At 37.7% G+C, this 21,988-nt stretch overlaps 1 protein-coding gene across 22 annotated transcripts in view; it reads left to right on the top strand.

Annotated features, from left to right (window-relative positions):
• Positions 1-21,988, top strand: part of KLHL13 (kelch like family member 13) — a 222,051-nt gene that overhangs the window by 562 nt on the left and 199,501 nt on the right. For 7 of the 22 annotated variants that reach the window (XM_072743631.1, XM_072743621.1, XM_072743633.1 and 4 more), the window contains exon 2: positions 8,895-8,965. The exons of 6 other annotated variants lie outside the window; for them this stretch is intronic. Coding sequence is in view for 2 of the 16 variants with exons in the window: in XM_072743629.1 (XP_072599730.1) it covers positions 8,964-8,965 (2 nt within the window). In the remaining 14 variants the exon portion in view is untranslated. Of the gene's footprint in view, positions 1-989; positions 1,112-8,894; positions 8,966-21,988 lie in introns of all 22 variants that reach the window. 9 more of the 22 variants (XM_072743635.1, XM_072743644.1, XM_072743623.1 and 6 more) reach the window with 2 other exon arrangements.

The raw sequence follows: 21,988 nt of genomic DNA, 5'->3' as shown, positions 1-21,988 counted from the left end.
CGGGCGGGTGTGCGCTCATCCCTGCACCTTCTCATCCCCACCTCCCAGAGCCCGAGGCTCCGCCTGACGCCTGGGTTCTTTCAGGACCCCCGAACCCAGTTTTCCTTTGCTTCTTTGTTATCCCTCCAAGATCTTCTTGGCCGGGCTTCGCTGTCGCTGCCCTGATGGTCTGGGGTCCCTCCGCCCGCCTCAGCCCCACTGTCTCTTGCCTTCTAACAGTTTCTGCTTTGTGCCTTCCAAGCCATCCCTCCCTCACAACCTTCCAACTTGGGAGGCTTCTGCGCTTGCCTTCCGACTCAGGAGCACACTCCCCTTCCTCGAAGCTATTAACTCCTCTCTAAACGGCTTCATCTCTGACTGTCTTGGCTTCTTTGGTTTAAACACAGTTGACTAATGATTTTCTTGGAAGCTTACTGTCTAGCCTACGGCTTACTGAAATTGATGGGAATGATCTTCCAGTATACATTAGCTAAGAGACTCAGAAGTTTCTTTCCAGGTTTCAATAACTTAGTCCGAGAACCACAACCACTTGAAATGTATGTTATGTATGCTTGTGTGTATGTTTGTGTGCAATCCCAGCACATGGCCCAAAATCTGATTCTTCCTCCATTGCTGAGCGGGCCTGAGGGAGACGAGGACTTAGGATTCCTGCTTCCATTTCTTCCATCTGAAAACTGGGATGTTCATCTTTTATTGTACTCAGAATTCTAGTTTGGGATACTCACTCAAGTTAGTGTAGGCTGTTTACTGAGCACACTGCATGGGAACTCAGAAAATCCGGGGTTAATTTAAAACTGCCTCTGTTGGGAGGACACCTGCCTTGAATTTTTTTTTAAAGAAGCCAGAGTTTCTTGTGTACACCTCCTATTTCTATAAACCCTCAAGAAGCAGCATTTACAGATCACATATTTACAAAACACACTGCTTTGCTGTGGACAGGAGATTACTTTGCTTAACTCAATTTCACACGGTACCACTTACTTTCTCAGGGATGTCACCTTCTCCACATGCAGTTGCTCCAGGCTCTCCCATACTGAGGCTCATATACTCACTTGCATGCTGAAATTAGTGTGTGAAGAAAATTGAATGGAGAGGCTGAAAGGAGAGGCAGGTACAGTGAATTACCACATGCTGTTGTTTGTGGCTGTGTTTTTTTGGGAGATGGGCTGTATTTAATGCTCAGATTTGAAAATACAAAAGGAAAATGATGGACCAAGCAGTCATGACATCGTTTTACACTTAAAGATAGTAGCTCCTTGAATGGCAACTTTGTATCAATATCCTCAGAATTATAGCATTGTCTGCTTGATATGCGATCAGGTGTTGCGATCGACACAATGTGCATTCACAGGCAGTAATCTCAGAAGAAACTGAGTTGGGAATGAAGGTAAGGGCCAAATTTCACTGTCCTGCTAGTACTTGCTTTGGCACTGAGACAACGAATGTAACTTTCTGCCTCAACATCCAATAATGTATTTAGAAAATAGATGAATGAGAGCCTCAGTTTCCCCTGGTTTTGAAATCTACACTTTCATAAGCATACTTTGAAAATCATGGTGTGACTATATGGAGTTTGAAGTCAAGGTTCTAAGGAAAGCAGTTTTTACGAGCAGTAAAGGCTATTGATTATCAGATTAGTTAGATAGATTGCAGATGATTTGTAGTTTCCCTCATTTGGTAAATCCCTGACTTCACTTGAATTTCATTTAAAAAATGGAATAGAGTAGGGAAAGAGGGTTTATATTTATTGGGCCAACCTAAATCTCTAACTTTCTTGGCAACCCATCCTGGAAAGACATACTAACTTGCAAATTGTTTCAAGGAAAACAGTTTGTATCATTCTGTTAGTTTTTTTCCCCCTTTGTGATGATTACTGATACTAAATCTAAGCTAAGATTGCCACCAAATTGATCTATTTCAGTCTGCCAGAAAACAAAAGTTGGTTATGACTTCATCCTAAGCATTTTGCTCTGAATCTTTTCAACATGTCTCAATATGTATTTGATAAACCCACCTGGTATACCTAGAGGTTATCAGACCAGATGTTTCTGATGTCACTAAATATAACTGCAGGTTGCTAATGAATTGTCTTTTTAATTTTCTTTACATTTTATATTACTTTTCTTCATGTAACTTGACTTGCAGTAGTGAAATGAGACCAACTACTTTTCAAATTGATTTTGATGTTTAATAAACTACTACAACCCCCTGAAAGTATTTTTTTTCTTAAATCCAGTACTTGAAATGGATCTACTTTTACTGCTGTGAAACAATTTGCCAGGCATCATCAGATTTCAGAAAATGTAGAAAGATTATGGAAGAATGAACAGCCCTAGAGAAGGCATCTCAAAATTAGAGGAAAAAAAGTTGTTTTTTTTTCCAGTTACTGACGTTCATATCAATCAGCTTTTAAATATATTGTTCATTCATTTAGTAATTTACTTGACAAAATCTCTTGAGCAACTTCCTATATGCGAAAGACCTCTATTAGGCATGAGGCCCTGTGTCTTCTCACAGAGGCTATAGTCCACCAAAGGATAGAGACAACAAATAGACTAATGAAGAAGATTCTCACAGATTGTAGGAAAAACAGTGAAGGAAATAAATAACAAAATGTGATATGGAGACCTGGGAAGGGCTTATTTGGCAAAGGTGGTGAGGAAAGGCCTCTTAGCAGCAAAGGTGACCTTTGAACAGAGACCTGAAAGAGAAGAAGGAATAAACCTACCTTGCGAAGATCAGAGAGCCAAGTAAGAGCCAAGGCCTTGGGGCAGGAAAACAGACACAGGGTGTTTGAGGAACAGAAAGCAAGCCAGGATGGTTAGCCCCAATGAGGTGGGTGGATGGGAATAAAGGTATTTCAGAGCCCAAAAGGGAGTTGGATAATAATAGAGGGCCTGGAAATTCTGAGAAAGAATTTGGATTTGATTCTCAGAACAAGAGGAAGCCATGGAAGAGTCTTTATTAACTACTTTCCTGTGGAAGGTCACCACTGGCTGGAAAAAAAAAAAATTACTCGGAAATAAATAAAAATGTGTTTTGCAGAGGTTGTCTAGCTGCTCAGTTGTTTACATTAAAACCTGAGGATGAAAAGCTTTGTTTGATATGTATGCTAAATAAGTAATTTGGTTCTTCCACTCTGTGTGGAAAAGGGGATAGGAGACTGGGAGCTCTGAGATGAATGTGTCGAAAAGCAGTTTACTTTCCAGAGTTATCTTGTCACCTGTGCCCTGAGGTAAGTTGACATCAGCTTTATTAAAAAACAGACCATTGATCAGCCTAAGAATTTGTTTCTCAAAGAATGATGTTTTATTTTTTTCATAGAAATATGTTTCCTTTGGAAGGTTGGAGGTTTCATTTGAATATGAAAGAATACTTAGGTTTTAGAAATGGCATGTGAGATTTTAAGGGGAGCTTGCCATTTTCTTTTACCTTTGCCTTCTCCAGAGTTTTTTTTTTTTTTTAAAGATTTTAAAGAAGTTTTTATTTATTTAAGTAATCCTTACACCCAACATGGGGCTTGATCTCATGACCCCAAGATCAAGAGTCGCATGCTCTTGTGAGTGAGCCAGCCAGGCAACCCTCTCCAGAGTTTTCAAATTGCCATTCTTTGAGAGATTAGAGTTACTCTATTCCTTGAGGCATAAATGAATTTAGATTTGATATTTATTTTGTGTCCTGAGCTCCTGCTCAGAAGCAATCCAGCTTTGAGGTCTGATTGGCCCCAAAGTAGGAATTCAGATAGTCATCAACATTTCACAGGGGTAATTTTTTTAAAGATTTTATTTATTTATTCATGAGAGACTAGAGAGAGGGGGCAGAGACATAGGGAGAGGGAGAAGCAGCTTCCTGTGGGGAGCCTGATATGGGACTTGGTCCCAGGACCCTGAGATCACAACTTGAGCCAAAGGCAGACGTTCAACCACTGAGCCACCCAGATGGGGTAAATCGTAATATTTATTATGGGGCAATAACCTGCAAAAATAATCTTCAGCAACTCTTGCAGAGTATACCTCCTACTCCTTAACTTAGCACTCAAGAAATCTTCATGGTTTGACCCAAGCCTATTGTCTTACATGTCTTTATTACTCTTTTACACAAATCCTCTGTTGGTTTAAACTGATTTTCTCCAGTTTGGAACTTTTCTGCTTAGCTTTATTCTTGGTATAGAGTAGGTACACAATAACTGCTTGTTGAATGGATGCCATGCCATCATCTATTTGAGAAGCCCTCCCCTTTCTTTTCTGTCATTGCAAATCCCAATATTAGTCAAGGAACAGTTCAAATCCCTTGTCCTATTTTACACCAAAGCCAATGACCCAATCTCTTCCTCTGATAATCACACACTTCCCTTGAGTAACATGATTACATTTATTTGATGCCTGGCTATCTCCCCACTGGTCTCTGACTCCATGAAGGCAACCTGGACCTTGTCTGGTTCGCTCCTCATTGTATCCTGAGCACCTGGCATTTGCTATGCCCTCTATAAATAGTTGAATAAGGAATAGATACTGTCTTGTGATGTTTCTCCTATTATTGTTTTAGATACTTAAATCATTGAATGCTGTTTTACTTTTCACATATTTGTCAAGTGTTCTCAAGGTGTTTCTCAGAGGACCTGGAGTACAGTTGTTAAGAGCATAAGCTCTGAGGTTAGGCTGTGTTCCAGTTTTGGCTAGGAGGCTTACTAGCCGTGGGACACTGGGCAAGTTGGTTAACCTCTCCATACCTCATATTTCTCATCTGTAAGTAAGATAAGGATGAGAGAATTTGCCTCTTAGGGTACTTATAAGGATTAAATGAGTCACCTAAGTCTACAACTTGTTGTTTGGAGTTGTTGAAATTCAAAAGCTCTGATAGCCGATAAAAATTTTTGTTTGGTAAGTGCCATACTCAGGTGGTGGCAAAATCTGACTTGAACTGATATGAGGATATTTATGGTCTTTATTCTATTTAATGTTAATCGTCATTTGGTTTTGCTGGCAAATTAGTATATTTATGGAGTAGTGCCTCAGACCCTACTGGGGTATTATGTAATATATAGTATATACAGGTTATTGCCTCTCCAAAAGCCTGGACATTTCTGAATTTGGAAACACATCTGGCACCAAGTTTTGCAGATAAGGGATTGTATACCTTACAGTAAAGTGCTTAAATCAGCACCTTGCACATAAGAAGTTGTTGCTTTTGGTGGTGGAGATTAGAAAGGTAAACATACAGCTGCCTCCTTCCCAGTACCTTTCTTATACTGGTTACCATGTAAATACGTGCTGATTTATTCATGCAACAACTCTGAATAGAGGGCTGGCTGTATGAGGCTCATTTTATCATAGGAAAACAGATATGGGTCATGTGATTGAAATGAGCCAAGGACTAGGTCTTTCAATACTCTCTCATCTAGTACCATTAGGAATATTTATTTTTTGTTTTTCTTTTGTTATTTTAACCAAAGCATGCTTCTTTAGAGTGGGTCTTTTAGTGGGGAGAGAAGGGAGGATTGAGTTAAGAATTTATTTAATATGATTAAACACTTCTACTTTGCAGTTGCTAAATATTTATTGAACTCTTCATGTGTATGGAAATCAGTATTAAAAGCAGGAGAAAGGTAAAAACAAATGAGGCATAGTTCCTGGCTTTTAGTAGTTCCAGCACCATGCATGGTTACATGGGAACATGGTTGTCCATTATAATTATTTGTTTTTCTCCATAAGTTTGAGATCATTAATATTAAAAATGTGCAAAGGAAAACACAACCAACAATTGAAAACTCGTCTTTGTGTGCAGTATATGGAATTGGTTTTTAATAACTTTACCACTCCCTGCCCTCCCTCCCCAGTAATAGGAAATAATATCCCTATATGACATCCTGGCAACCTTTCATTTCTAACTAAATTAAGTAAAATATGATTTTTATTGTTCTTCCTTATCAATATTTGTAAATCATAATTGATACATTCCCTTTGTCCTTTTGCCTTTGTGGGTTGGGAGTAATTATATGTCTCAAATGAGTTTTCGGGAATGTTCTCTATAGTGGAAAACTAGTTCTTGAAACCATTCTGCCAATTCATTCAACAGATATGTATTAAGTACCTGTTATATTCTAGGCATTGCACTAGTTTAAGCAAATAGAATCTCTGTTCAGTGCTCATTTTCTCAAACTGGAGTACACTGGGTATACTGGATGAGCAGGATGGTGATGTGATAATGTGCCCCCAGGAGCTACAAAATAAAACAGCTTGTGTATTTTTGAGGAATCTGTTTTACACAAAAATTTAGGAGAACATTCACTGGTAGCTTATTAAAAATGTTTAATAATATTTAAACAGATTCATATACATTGTGCTTTAAAATGCGATATTCATATGAAAATTTGAGGTAAAACCTGGTACTTCAAAGAAAGTCTTGCACAAGGTCAGCTGTGGGAACCCTGGGGTGACCCTTTGAAAAGCACTAAGTAGGCCATAATATGCTGAGTCTGTTCCTTTAGTCAAATGCCCAGACATTTTCATAGCCTTAAATTTTCATGATGACTCTCAGGAATGGTAATAGACATTAGATTTTTCCGCCATGTTGTCTAATTTCTTTTAGTTCAAGAGAACACTCTGGTTGTTTGATAATGATCTAAATCTTAAAATGTGTTGAGTCCTAACAGAGTTTCTAATATTGGTGAGAAATAGCATAGATTGATAGTAAAGGGCCTGCCAAGGGACTGATCTTCAGAAGACAGGCTGTTAGAACACAATGACCATGAACTTAAAGCAGCACAATTGATGGGGTCAAAGCTTTGTCTCATCATATGAGTGCTTGCCTATGTCACTGATTGAAGTTAACTTCTGCTAACTTTAAAGCTGCTTTCATTTATAACACATACAGTATAGAGATTGCTTTGTTAATTGCTGGCTACTGAAATGTTTAATGTCAAGGTTCATGTGCTTTGAGGGTAACAAAAGGTTTCTAGAGTTTTAGATGGTTTTGAAAAGGGGTGAGCAGTCCATTGGAGGAATGCCTGTTACCAAGCAAATGATTTGATTTGCTCTAAATAGGAAAGATGAAGAAGAGAAAGGCAAGTGAAGAAAAGCAGTGAAAGTACGGGAGTAAGTCAAACACTAAATCTTTCAACTGATTTTGATTATTGCTGTCCCACTTTCATTGTTGTCGCCCCACTCCAGACACAGTTCACAGGGCCTGCCATTGTTGTATTGTTGTGTTACTGCCCAGAGCTCATCAGGACGTGGGTATAGAGGGGTGATTAAGGGATGGTCATTGTATTCTTTGTGTCAAGTGCTTTTACATTTTACAATTTTTCAGTAAAAGGGGATAATAGAGTTGTAGAGTTTTGCTTCCTGGTTCTATTTTATAAAAATGACCATAATTTTCTAAAGAACTTCGTGTCAACAATGTTTTCTGTTCTGCTGAATATTTCTCAGTGGGAAGGCAGTAGAAATCAGTGGCTAAAATCTTGAGCCCTGGAATCATAGGCCTGGGTTCCAATCCCGACTCTGCCTCTTGTTGCCAATGTGATTTTGGGCAACTCCCTTCACCTCTCTGAGCTTTGTTTGCCTCCTCTGTAAATAGTCTCATTTGGTGGTTTTAAGGAATTAAATGAACTAATGCATATCGAGTCCTAAGCATAATTCAGGCTTCCCAGTAGATGTTCATATTATTGACTCTTTGTAGATTTAATGGCTTAGCTAGTTAAAACTTGTGGCATACTGTAGGAGCTTTGCCACTTATATATGAACCAGAAATGTAAGGGAAAAATTGTTTCTTTCCTTTATATTGCCTTAATCCCATGGGAATGTTATTTTTTGAACATGTATCTGTTACATAGTGAACTGACTGCTTAGAAGTAACACTAGTTTTCTGGCAGATAAGAAAGTTTATGGTAACTGCTTGGTTTATTACTTATTCGAAGATGGTATCACATTGAATGCAAGGAAAATGTCAGTTTTTTAATATGATTGGCTATATATGTAATTTAAATATATATAATTTAAATATAGTATTTAGCTTAATAGGATGTAAAAGTTTAACCTTCGTTTTGAAGGGAAAGGGAGGTGCAGAAAAATGTGTGCAATAAATAATGTTGTCTCTTAAACCTGGAGATTTTTGGTGTTGTGATACTCAGAGAGGTCATATATTTTCTTGATTTATCTTTATTCCAGATTTCAGGTCCTCATAGAAGAAAATATTGAGATATTTATGACAGTTAAGCTACTGGGAGGAGGGGTAATTCTGTTTGAATAATGTCTTCTATAGATTTTGAGTTATGATTACCTTCAGTTTTTATTATAGTTACTCTAGCAACAAATCAAGTCATACTTTAGAGATGATAAAAGTTCAGTAGCAGTTTTGATAAGTGAATGGGTAAGTCTTAGTAGGTTATTGAGAGTGGTTTCCAGTGTTGGAGGGCTAGTGTAATCTTTTGGGTTGGAAGTGCATGAAAGTAGTGTTCCTGCATTCCCCTGTTCCGGTGTTCTTTATTTCCGATGTCAGACAAATGATGAGACAGTTGATCCTTGGGTAGCTGACCTGGTTATGGAATGCCATAGGCATGTAGAAGGGAATGAACCAAGAGACGCATTGCTCAAGTAACTGTATATTCACTGTATATTTTGTCATGATTATTACAATAATGTACATTCAAGTACTTCAAAAGCCAGCTCCCCATACTAATGAGATATATCATGTATTAAGCAGTGTTACCTGCATTTATAGTCACCATGATCATCATCATATTTGAACATGAAAAGACAATGTTCAAAAGTGTTTTTAGAAAAATTAGACTTCTTGTGTCCTCAGGTAATAAGCTCAAATGTTAAGGATAATGCCATTTATTTATAGAGCAACTTTCTTTTGAAGCATGGTTAATTATTCTTATTTTATTATTTCAGTGGAGTATGCACAATGAGGTTGAATGACTTGCAGAAGGTCACATCGCCTGAGATGGAGCTAGGAGCCAAATGTAGGTCCCTTGGTTTTTAACAAAGTGCTTTTTCAATAATAATAATGTAAAAGACTTGTTACCCAAAGGATTCTTTCCCCTCCCTCCCTCCCTCTTTCTTTCTTTCTTTCTTTCTTTCTTTCTTTCTTTCTTTCTTTCTTTCTTTCTTCTTTTCTTTCTTTCTAGGATTTACTTATTTATTTTGAGAGAGAGAGAGAGTGTGCGTGAGCGCAGGCAGGGAGGGGCAGAGGCAGTCTCACAAGCGGACTCTGCACTGAGTGGGGAGCCTGATGTGGGGCTCCATCTCAGATCCCTAAGATCAAGACCTGAGCTGAAACCAAGAGTCAGAGGCCCAACCACCTGTGCCACCCAGGCACCCTGGATTCTTTCATGTTTCTCATCTCTAATTTGAAGGGGTGAAACCAGAATTTCACTAGTGGAGAGTCCAACCATAATTTGGTACTTGTATAACCTCTTTTACAATTGTGGCATTTAGCCAAGTGAGTTTTGGGTTTATTAAAAAATTTTGTAAGCACTTTTGGCATCATATAGGTGTTTTATTTAAACATTCATGGGCAAGCATTTGTTAAGTAATTATATGTAAAGCATTCTACTAGAAGGACGAACACAAATCTGCCCTGAAATATCCTACAATCTAGCAGGGGCAAGAGAGAACATGAAGCAACTTGATAGCAGCCAATACTAATATCAATCTGTAGTTACTAAATTATAATAGCCCCCACTATGAGTATGGCATCTTGTAAGTGCTTTATATGCATGAACACATTGAAACCACGTAACAATGCTATGAGGTAGTGACTGTTATTATCCCCATTTTACAGATGAGAAAACTGAGGCAAGAGAAGTTAGGTAACTTCCCAAGGTTGCACACCTAATAAGTACAAGAGTTAGCATTCAAATCTATGCAACAGGTTTTAGAATCTGTGTTTTTTAACTGCAAGTTTTCCTTTTTATTCTATCTCTGACAGGGGACATTGTATAAGAGCATGGTAGCTAAACAAGGTATGCTAGAAAATTTTCTGGATGAATACAGAGGAAGGATCAGAGTAGGCTGTTAAAGTTGACAAGGTATTTTGAATAAGGTACATTTGAAGCAGATCTTACCGAAAAGCAAAGATATCTTCTGAACCTTTTAATGCCCAAAGCTATGTGCATGTATGTTGCATCTGTATGCACAGGTGTGTGTGTGTGTGTGTGTGTGTGTGTGTGTGTGTGTGTTCATTTTGAACTGGAAAACAATTGCAAGGATAAATTGAGAAGACTATATGTTTTTAAAAATAAATATGTAACAACTTTATAGAGCCATAATTCAACTACCCTACAATTGACCCATTTAATGTGTACAATTCAGCGGTTTTTAGTATCTTCACAGAGTTGGGTAACCATCACCACAATTAATTTTAGAACACTTTCATCACCCGAAAAAGAGAAATAGGTGTTTTGAAATAAATGTAGCCACGAAGGGAATGGAAGTACTGTGCCTGTTGGTTCTACTGTTTTTCTGGCAAAATGTTCAGAGATCCCTGCTCTGTGTAGCTCAGATCTCATGGCTGTTTTTTGCAGTGTAGCTCTAACTTGCTGCAGAACGCCTTCGTTTAATTTCATTTTAGTCATTGACTAGTCTTTTAAAGGATTATGTATTTATCTGATTTTGAATTCTAAATCCATATTGATTGTATAGATTTGCTCATTATGTACTTATCACAAGCATACACTATTAGTACTGCATAACTAAGCCAGACTTGTATTTAAAAACAAAAGTGCTAAAAAAAATTAAAAAGTAAAACAAAACTGCTAAACTCATGGTATGCATGGCTCTCTCCTTGTCTACACCTGTTTCTATAGTGTGCCAGAACCAGAGATACCTGAAGAATTTTATGTGTACATACTGGCATTTTAAAATATTTTTAAAGATTATGCCTGACATAGGTTAGTAATGGTTAGATGGTGGAGGTAAAAATAATACTTCTTTTTTGGCCAGGATGTAGTATTGGGATGGTGTGTTTTTGGAAAATGTTCCATAAAATCTATTCCATGATGTTGTGTACAGGTATTGTGAAGTAATTGGAACTTTAAAAATTTTTTCAGCCACTCACACTTCACTAAAATATAGTCTGTTGTTATAGTAAAGGACATTTCTGTCTAGTGGGAGTTACCAAACCAGATATCTGTGTGGTGCAGGAGGGGCAGGCTATTCCCAGTTCTCCATTAGAGTGATAAGTTATAGTCAGTGTTATCTTTCCAACTAAAAAGAGGCTATTTACTGTTTATTATTAAAAATAATCTTTGGGGGACACCTGGGTGGTACAGTCATTTAAGCATCCAACTCTTGGTTTTGGCTCAGATCATGATCTCAGGGTTGTGAGATCAAGCCCTGTGTCGGCTCTGCACTGAGCATGGAGTTTGCTTGAGATACTGTCTCCCTCTTCCTCCTCCCCTCGTTCTGTCTCTCTCAAATAAATAGATCTTTACAAAATAAAAATAAAATTAATTTTTGGACATAATTAGATGTCTTGAAGAATGTAGATTTTTTAAAAAATGAGTTAACCTTGGATTGGTCTCTTCCTACTTCTGATTTCACCTGCTTTTCCTTTCAGAATGATTTTGTAATGTTATTTTATGCTTCTTCAGTATTTTTAAAAAATGCTTATTATATACTTGAGTTTCTTTTCAGGGGCCTAAGTAGTTTCATTTGAAGTTAAAGTGACTTGATTCACTCAAAATGATTTGCTATGTTAAGTATGTGTGTGTGTGTGTGTGTGTGTGTGTGTGTGTATAAAAATATATATATTTTATTTTATTTATTTTTTTTAAAATTTTTTTAAAATTTTTATTTATTTATGATAGAGAGAGAGAGAGAGAGAGAGAGAGAGAGAGAGAGAGGCAGAGACACAGGCAGAGGGAGAAGCAGGCTCCATGCACCGGGAGCCCGATGTGGGATTCGATCCCGGGTCTCCAGGATCGCGCCCTGGGCCAAAGGCAGGCGCCAAACCGCTGCGCCACCCAGGGATCCCCAAAAATATATATATTTTAAACTGAACTATAGTTGGCATACAATATAATATTAGTTTCAGATATACAGCATATGATATAATGATTATATACAATAATAAATGCTCCAAGATAAGTGTAGGTATCATTTGTCACCATATAGAGTTATTACAGTATCATTGATTATATCCCCTATGCTATACTTTTCCTCGCTGTGGCTTATTGATAAATGGAAGTTTGTACCTTTTAATTCCCTTCACCTATTTTGCCCACCGCTCCCCAAACCCTCTATTTTGGCAACAACCAGATTGTTCTCTGTTTGTTAGTCTGTTCTGTTATGTTTGTTTGCTTTGTTGTTGTTGTTGTTGTTGTTGTTTTTGATTCCACATATAAGTGAAGTCATATGGTATTTGTCTTTCTCTGACTTATTTCACTTAACACTCTCTAGGTCCATCCATGTTGTAACAAGTGGCAAGATTATCATTCACTTTATGCCTGAGTAATATTCCAGCACACGCGTGCGCACGCACACACACACACGTTCCACATCATCCTTACCCATTCATCTATCAGTGCATATTGAGGTTGCTTCCATATCTTGTTATTGTAAGCAATACTACAATAAACATAGATATGCATATATCTTTTTGAATTAGTGTTTTATTTTTGGGGGGGTCAATACCCTGAGATGGAATTACTGGATTGTATGGTATCTCTATTTTTAATTTTTGGGGAAGATCCCTGCTGTTTTCCAGAGTGCTGTTTTCCTGCTGTACCAGTTTGCATTCCCACTCACAGTACACAAGGGTTCCCTTTTCTCCACATCCTCACCAAAACTTCTTTCTTGTCTTTTTGATGCCAGTCTTTCTGACTGATGTGAGGTACTATCTTACCTTGATTTGCATTTCCCGGATGATTAGTGACGTTGAGCATCTTTTCATGTGTCTGTTAGTTATCTGTATATCTTTTGAAAAAAGTCGATTCAAGTTCTCTGCCCATTTTTAATCAGATTACATATCTTTTTGGTGTTGGGTTATATGAGTTCTTTATGTATTTTGGATATTAACCCCTTATTGGATATGCCACTTACAAGTATCTTTACCCATTTGGTACATCTCCTATTTGTTTTATTGATGGTTTCCTTCACTGCTTAAAAGCTTTTTGGTTTGATGTAGTTCCAGTAGCGTATTTAGCTTTTGTTTTCCTTTCCTGAAGAGACTGATCGGGGAAAACAGTGCTAAAATGAACGTCCGTGAGTTTGCTACTGGGGCACCTGAGTGGCTCAGTCAGTTAAGGATCTGTCTGCAGCTCAGGTCATGATCTCAGGGTCCAGGGATCAAGCCCAGTATCAGCTCTATGCTCAACAGGGTGTCTGCTTGTTTCTCTTTGCCCCTCCCCCCACCCATTCTCTTTATCTCTCTCAAATAAATAAATCTTTTTTAAAAAAAGTGTTTGCTACCTATTTTTCTTTTAGGAGATTTATGGTTTCAGGTCTTATATTTAGGTCTTTAGTCCATTTTGAATTTGTTGTTGTACTATGGCATAGTCTCATTCTTTTGCATGTTCAATTTTCCCAGCGCCATTTATTAAAGAGACTGTCTTTCTTTGATTATATATGCTTGCCTCCTTTGTCTTAATTGACCTTATAAGTATGGGTTATTTCTGGGCTCTTTATTCTGTTACATCAGTCCTGTGTCTTTCTTTGCTTGTGTACCAGTACCATTCTGTTTTAATTACTATAGCTTTGTAGAACTGTTTGAAATCTGGGATTGTGATTCCTCCAGCTTTGTTCTTTTTTTTTTTTTTTTAGTTTTAATTTAAATTCCAGTTAGTTAACATGCAGAGTAATATTAGTTTTAGGTGTGCAATGCAGTGATTCAACACTTCCATACAATACCTGGTGCTCATCACAAGTGCACTCCTTAATCATCATCATCTATTTCACCCATCCCTCCCCAACTCTCCCAGGTAACCCTCACATTGTTCTCTATAGTTAAGAGTCTGTTTCTGTTTGCTACTCTCTTTTTTCCCCTTTGCTCATCTGTTTCATTTTGTAAATACCACATATGAATGAGATCATATGGTATTTGTTTTTCTCTGACTTATTTGACTTAGCATAATACACTCTAGTTCCATCCACGTTATTGCAAATGGAAAGATTTCATTCTTTTTATGGCTGTGTAATATTCCTGTGTGTGTGTGTGTGTGTGTGTGTGTGTGCATGTATAGACATCACATCTTTATCCATTCATTAGTTAGTGTACACTTAGACTATTTCCATAATTTGGCTTTTGTAGATATTGCTGCTATAAACATCAGGGTGCATGTATCCCTTTGAATTAGTACTTCTGTATTTGGGTAAATACCTAGTAGTGCAATTACTGCATTGTATGGTAGATCTATTTTTAACTTTTTGAGGAACCTCCATACTGGTATGAGGTGATAGCTCATTGTAGTTTTGATTTGCATTTCCTTGATAAGTGATGTTGAACATCTTTTAATGTGTCTATTGGCCATCTGTATATCTTCTTTGGAACAATGTCTATTCATATCTTCTGCCCATTATTAATTGGATTATTCAGTTTTTGGATGCTTAGTTTTATTTATATATTTTGGATACTAATCCTTTGTCAGATAGGTCATTTGCAAATACCTTCTCCCATTCTGTAGGTTGGCTTTTAGTTTTGTTGATTCTTTCCTTTGCAGAAGATTTTTATTTTGATACCTCCAACTTTGTCCTTTTTTTCTTTTTATTTTGTTTTTAAAGATTTTATTCATTTATTCATGAGAGACACAGAGAGGCAGAGACATAGGCAGAGGGAGAAGCAGGCTCCATACAGGGAGCCTGACGTGGGACTTCATCCCGGGCCTCTAGGGTCATGCCCTGGGCCGAAGGCGGCGCTAAACCACTGAGCCACCCAGGTTGCCCTGTTCTTTTTTTCTTAAAATTGCTTTGGCTATTCAAAATCTTTTGTGGTTCCATTCAAAGTTTAGGATTATTTGAGTTCTGTGAAAATTACTATTGGTATTTTGATAGGGACTGCATTGAATTTGTAGATTGCTTTGCTTAGTATGAATATTCAAAAAAAATTTTATTGGAGTTCAATTTGCCATCATTTAGCATAACACCCAGTGCTCATCCCAACAAGTGCCCCCCCTCAGTGCCCATCACCCAGTCACCGCAACCCCCCACCCACTTCCCTTTCCACTACCCCTGGTTTGTTTCCCAGAGTTAGGTGTCTCTCGTGTTTTGTCACCCTTACTGATATTTTCACTCATTTTCTCTCCTTTCCCTTTATTCCCTTTCACTAATTTTTATATTCCCCAAATGAATGAGACCATATAATGTTTGTCCTTTTCCGATTGACTTATTTCACTCAGCATAATACCGTCCAGTTCCATCCACTTCGAAGCAAATGATGGATATTTGTCGTTTCTTTTTTTTTTAAATTAATTTTTATTGGTGTTCAATTTACCAACATACAGAAAAACACCCAGTGCTCATCCTGTCAAGTGTCCCCCTCAGTGCCCATCACCCATTCCCCCCCACCCCCCGCCCTCCTCCCCTTCCACCACCCCTAGTTCGTTTCCCAGAGTTAGGAGTCTTTATGTTTTGTCTCCCTTCCTGATATTTCCCACACATTTCTTCTCCCTTCCCTTATATTCCCTTTCACTATTATTTATATTCCCCAAATGAATGTGAACATACACTGTTTGTCCTTCTCCGATTGACTTACTGCACTCAGCATAATACCCTCCAGTTCCATCCATGTTGAAGCAAATGGTGGGTATTTGTCATTTCTAATGGCTAATATTCCATTGTATACATATACCACATATTCTTTATCCATAGTATGAATATTTTAACAGTACTCTTCCAATCCATGATCATGGTGTATCTTTCCATTCATTTGCGTAGTCTTCAGTTTCTTTCATCCTGGTCTTATAGTTTTTAGAGTATATGCTTGTCATTTCCTTGGTTACATTTATTCTTAGGCATTATTTTTTTTGATACAATTGTAAATGAGATTGTTTTCTTAATTTCTCTTTCTACTAGTTCATTATTAGTATATGGAAATGCAGCAGATTTCTGTATATTAATTTTGTATCCTGCAACTTTACTGAGTTCATTTATTAGGTCTAATAGATTTTGGTCTGATCTTTATGGTTTTCTATATATAATATCATGTCATCTGCAAATAGTAACAATTTTACTTCTTTCTTAACACTTTGGTTACTTTTTTTTCTTGCCTGATTGCTGCAGCTAGGGCTTCCAGTACTATATTTAATAAATGTGGCAAGAATGAAATTCCCTGTTTATTCCTGATCTCAGAAGAAGAGCTTTGAGCTTTTTGCTATTGAGTATGATCTTATCTCCTGGTTTGTCATACATTTCCTTTTTAATGTTGAGATATGTTCACTCTGAACACATGCTGTTGAGTTTTTATCTTGAACAAATGTTGAAATTTTCATATGCTTTTTCTGCATCCATTGAGATGATCATGTGATTTGTACCTTTCATTTTATTAATGTGGTATATCACATTGGTTGATTTGTAGATATTGAACAATCCTTGTATCTGTGAAACAAATTCCATTTGTTGTGGTGAATGATCCCTTTAATGTATTGTTTAATCTCATTGGTTAAAATTTGTTGAAGATTTTTAAATCTGTGTTCATCAGGGACATTATTCTGTAATTTTATTTTTTTGTAGTTCTTTGTTTTGTTATCAGGGTAATGCTGGCCTCATAGAATGAATTTAGAAGCATTCCTTGCTCTTCTGTTTTCTGGAATTGTTTGAGAAGGATAGCTTTTAACTAGCTTTAAATGTTAGGGAGAATTCATGTATGAAGCTGTCTGGTCTTGGATTTTTATTTGTTGGGAGCTTTATTTTATTATTGATTCGATTTATTAGTAATTGGTCCATTCTGATTTTCTGTTTCTTCCTGATTCAGTCTTGGACAATTGTGTGTTTCTAGGACTTTATCCATCTCTTCTAGTTTCTCCAGTTTGTTGGTGTATAATTTTTTGTAGCAGTCTCATAATCCTTGGTGTTTCTGTGGTTCCAGTTGTAACTTCTCTTTCATTTCTGATTTTACTTACTTGAGCCCTCTCCTATTTTTCTTGATGAGTCTGGCTATGGATTTATCGATTTTGCTTATCTTTTCAAGGTTCAAGCTCTTGCTTTTATTGATCTTTTATGTTGTGTTTTTAGTCCATATTCATTTCTGTTCTTATCTTTGTTATTTACTTCTTTTTCCCTTTGGGCCTTGTTTCTGCTCCATTTTCTAGTTCCTTCAGGTATAAGGTTAGACAGTTTATCTGAGATTTTGTTTCTTGAGACAGGCCTGTATCATAATAAACTTTCTCTGAACTTTTTTCCTTGTGTCTCAAAGATTTTGAACCATTGTACTTCCATTTTCGTTTGTCTCCAGGTATTTTCTGATTTCCTCTTTGATTTTTTTGTTGACCATTGGTTGTTTAATAGCATGTAGCCTCCACATCTTTGTGTTTTTTTGAGTTTTTTTTCTTATAATTTATATTTACTTTCATACCATTGTTTTCAGAAAGAATGCTGGATATGATTTTAATCTTTTAAAATTTATTAAGGCTTGTTTTGTTGGCTAACATGTTATCTATCTTGGAGAGTGTTCCATGTCCATTTGAAAATATTGTGTATTTTACTATCTTTAGATGGAATGTTCTGTATGTATCTGTCCATCTGGTCTAATGTGTCACTCACTGCCACTCTTCCCTTATTGATTTTCTGTCTGGATTATCATCCATGGATGTAAGTGGACTGTTAAGTCCCCTACTATTATTGTATTAGGTATAGTATTATGTATAGTATTCACTTCTTATGTCTGTTAATATGTGCTTTACATATATCAATGCTCTTATGTTGGGTGAATATATATTTACAGATGTTATATCTTCTTGTTGGATTGACCCTTTTATCATTATGTAATTCCCTCCTTTGTGTCTTGTTACAGTCTATGTTTTAAAGTGTATTTTATCTAAGTATTATTACCTCAGCTTGTTTTTTGTTCCATTTGCATGGAATATATTTCTTCATCCCTTTCACTTTCAGTCTGTGTATGTTTTTATGTCTGAATTGTGTCTCATCCAGGCAGTATATAGGTGGGTATTGTTTTTTTTTTTAATCCATTCAGTCACCCTATGTCTTTTGATTATAGCATTTATCCGATTTACATTTAAAGTAATTATTGGGATCCCCTGGCTGGCTCAGTTGGTGTAGTGTGCAAATCTTGATCTCAGGGTTGTAAGTTCAAGACTCATGTTGGGTGTAGAGATTATGTAAAAATAAAATCTTTTAAAAATTAAAATAAAGTTATTATTATTATTCTTAGAGCACATGTGAGGGGGGAATGGGAGGGGCAGAGAGAGAGAGGGGGAGAGAGAAACCCAAGAAGCTACACACCCAGGGCAGAGCCTGATATGGGGCATGATCCCACAATCATGATCTGAGCAAAAGTCAAGAGTCATGCTTAACTGAACCACCCACACACTCCATAAAGTATTTATTAATAGGTATGTACTAATTGCCATTTTGTTATTTGTTTTTTGGTTGTTTTTGTAGTTCTTCTCCATTGTTTTTTCTCTTGCTGTCTTCCCTTGTGATTTGATGATTTTCTCTGGGTTACATTTGGGTTTTTGTGTGTGTGTGTGTGTGTGTGTGTGTGTGTGTGTATCTCTTATAGATTTTAGCTTTTACCATGAGGTTCCCATATAACATCCTGTGTATATAACAGTCAATATTAAGTTGACAGTTGCTTAACTGCAAACACATTCTAAAAACACTATATTTTTATCCCTCCCAACCACATTTTATGTGTATGACCTCATATTTTATATCTTTTCATTTTTGTGTATCACTTTACTAATTTTTATAGGTATAATTTTACTATCTTTGACTACTCCCTGTTTCTCCTGATGTTTGTGGGCTGCTGCTGTGGCTGCTATGGGCTTGCTGATGGGCAGAGCTGGTCCCCTCCTTTCTAGAACAAGTGTTGCTTTGGAGGTGTGCTGGTTCGGGCCAGGACTAGGTGCGCTGGGTGTGGTGGAGCAGTTGTCACTTTGAGGGGGATTGGCAGTCTTAACTGGGTCTGCCTGACAGATGTGGTGGGTTAGGGAGTGCTCTGTACTTGTATCTTCCAGAATGAGTGGGTTGAGTGGGTTGGGCCTGGGATGCATGCTGGGACCAGGTGAGTGGTGGTATTAAGGCAAATGGTGAATGTCAGAACTGGCTCCTGCCAGCATCTGGCCAACTAGGCTGAAGGAGGCCAAGAAAAATAGCATCCAACAGCACTTCCATTCCTGGAGAAAACTACAGGTCCCTGTCCCCTCACCACATTCCCTAAAACCACTCCCATTAGGGAGTAACTCTGAGTTGGAATGATCTATTATGGTGACCCTTGGAGAAAGGAGTATCATTTCCAGATAGCCCCTGACTTCCTCAGAGTTAAACCCCACTAGTTTGCAAAGCTAGACATATTTTTGGGAATTGTTTTTCCAATGCAGGTCCTCAGGGTGGGGTGCCCAGTGTGGGGCCTGGTCCCTCTTTTCCTCAGGCAGGACCTGTAATCCTGTGGCATCCCTTCCACTTCTGGGTCAAAGTGCCAGGTGTTTGTTTACAGAGCACATCTCTGCCCTTCCTGCTCTTTTTAGTGTGTTTTTCTTTATATTCTCAGCTGTGGAAGAGCTGTTCTTATAGTCCTTAGGTCATTTTCAGAGTATGTTGCATTTTATGTAGTTGCAGCCTCAGTGTGTCTGTGGGAAGAGGTGAGGTCAGGATCCTCCTACTCTTCCCTGAATATATTTTTTATTTCCTTAAATGGATTCTGTGTTCATCATGTGTGGTGATGGTGTCATGATCTCGCAGCTAGTGGGTAGGATAGAATTAGGCAAGGTGCACTGCTGTCACCAGAAGAGGAAAACTAAGTATACCTTTATGATTAATTAGGTGGAAGTGCATCTTTATCATAGAGATTAATAGTTCACATCACCTAGAGTCACCTAGGATATGAGATATTGTGAAGTTAAAAAAAAAAGGATGTTTGATTTAGGAGTTTCGATGTCTATTTTGATGCTGCCTTTTTTCATTGCTAATTTTGTTGATTAGGCCATTATGATAGTGGGCTATATGGAAAGGGGTCAGAAATCTGCTGATTTAAGACAAGCCAAACTTGTTTGGCTTAAGAGGGCCATTGTGACAATGAGAAAGTATCACTCATTTAGAAGAGAAGATTTAGAGTGATGGAAATAACCAGTTTTCTATGACTCGAGATATCATTCACTGATATTAAAAAATGAACCCATTACATTATACTCATAAACGTCACAGTAGTTTGATTTTCTGCTTAATTTAGTGCCCAAAATGATGTAGACTCCGTAAGAGTTGAGAATGGCTCTAAGTGACTGTGTGTGGGTTAGATCCGTTTACCTGTGTTAAAGATGAATCTGCTTTCCCTGCATATAAAGGACTTTCACTGGCTTTAATTAGCCTTACTATATAGGGCAACACTCTCTGATGAGAGGAAATGAGTTATTTCATGTAAATTCATTCAAGAAAAATTAGCGGGCACCTTCTGACCCATGTCCTGAGGCTGTAGAGGTAAACAAGGCAAAAACCTACTCTTACTCCCAGAGACAGTCACAGGATCCCATTCATTTTCTTTGTTCTTCTCAAATTCTGCAGAAAGGCCTTAGAAGGTCTAGCACATCTTCCTTGGCTCTTGGTGTATGGAGTCATAACTATAAGGAAGGAGGAAAAGGAAAGCTGGTCTCTAGCTCCATCAAGCTGAAGTGCTGCCCTTAGTTAGAAACCCTCGTTTAATCCTTGTGTGCCCCCAAGTACCTTCTTGATTGTTACCTATATCCCTTTCCAGTAACTTAATGGAGACTGTAAGATCATGGTTGTGACCATCGTCATTTAATTTCCAACTGCAGAAATAGTTAGTGGAAATACAAGCTGCCAAAGGATTTGTATAGGAATAGGTAATTTCCATGACATAGTATGACATGACAGGCACCTAATGGTCCTGCCTGTTTGAAAAATGTTACTTCCATAGGTACTGAAGTCTTAACCATTTGTCTGACATTTCCATGATTTGGTTAGACCTGTGCCTCTGAATATTTTTGTTTGTTAGTTTGGGTTTTGGGTTTTAGTTAACAGAATCACTTTAAAAAAAAATTAGAGAGGGAGGGGGAAGGGGTAGAGGGAGAAGGAAAGAAAGAATCTTGAGCAGACTCTGTGCCCAGCAAGGAGCCTGATGTGGGGGCTCCATCTCACGACCCTGAGCTGAAATCAAGGGTTAGATTCTTAACTGACTAAGCCACCCAGGTGCCCCAGCAGAACCACTTTTTATTCCTTTTTACAGATTTTTTTTACTGATTTATTAGAGAGAGATAGAATGAGAGAGGAAGGGGCAGAGGGAGAAGAAGCACACTCCCCATTGAGCAGGGGGCCTGATGTGAGGCTCGATCCCAGGACCCTTGGCATCATGACCCAAGCCAAAGGCAGACACATAACCAACTGTGCCTCCCCCAACAGAACTACTTTTTTAAAACCATGAATTAACATAAGCCCATTGCTGTACTGTCCTGACCACATTATATAGGTCTGTAATTCATGCTGACAACCCATTTTTTGCCTTCTCTTCATGTTTACTCTACTTAGCATTGTTTTAACGTAATGACATTCTGATAACCTGTACATGCTCACTAAAACTTGAAAGATGGGAATTCTAGAACTCCTTATCTGTCTATTATGCATTTATTTTTAGAACTACTTTTTTATTGTTTGGTGTTATTGGTAAGTATGAGCATTTCTGGAGTCCTTCAGATCCAGTTTTAAATTCCACTGCATAGTCATGTAGATAGAAGTTATCTGCTGTAACAAAGGCCCCCAAATACAGTGCCTTAAACAAGCTTGTTCTTTCCCACATCAGGGTTGGATGGCAGCTCCTCAGTTATTATGTACCCAGGCTCGTTCTGTCTTGTCCTGCTATC

This window comes from Vulpes vulpes, chromosome X, assembly GCF_048418805.1.
Source record: "Vulpes vulpes isolate BD-2025 chromosome X, VulVul3, whole genome shotgun sequence".
Taxonomy (NCBI): Eukaryota; Metazoa; Chordata; class Mammalia; order Carnivora; family Canidae; genus Vulpes; species Vulpes vulpes.
Note: the sequence above shows the minus strand (reverse complement) of the source record. Positions and strands in the feature narration are given on the sequence as shown.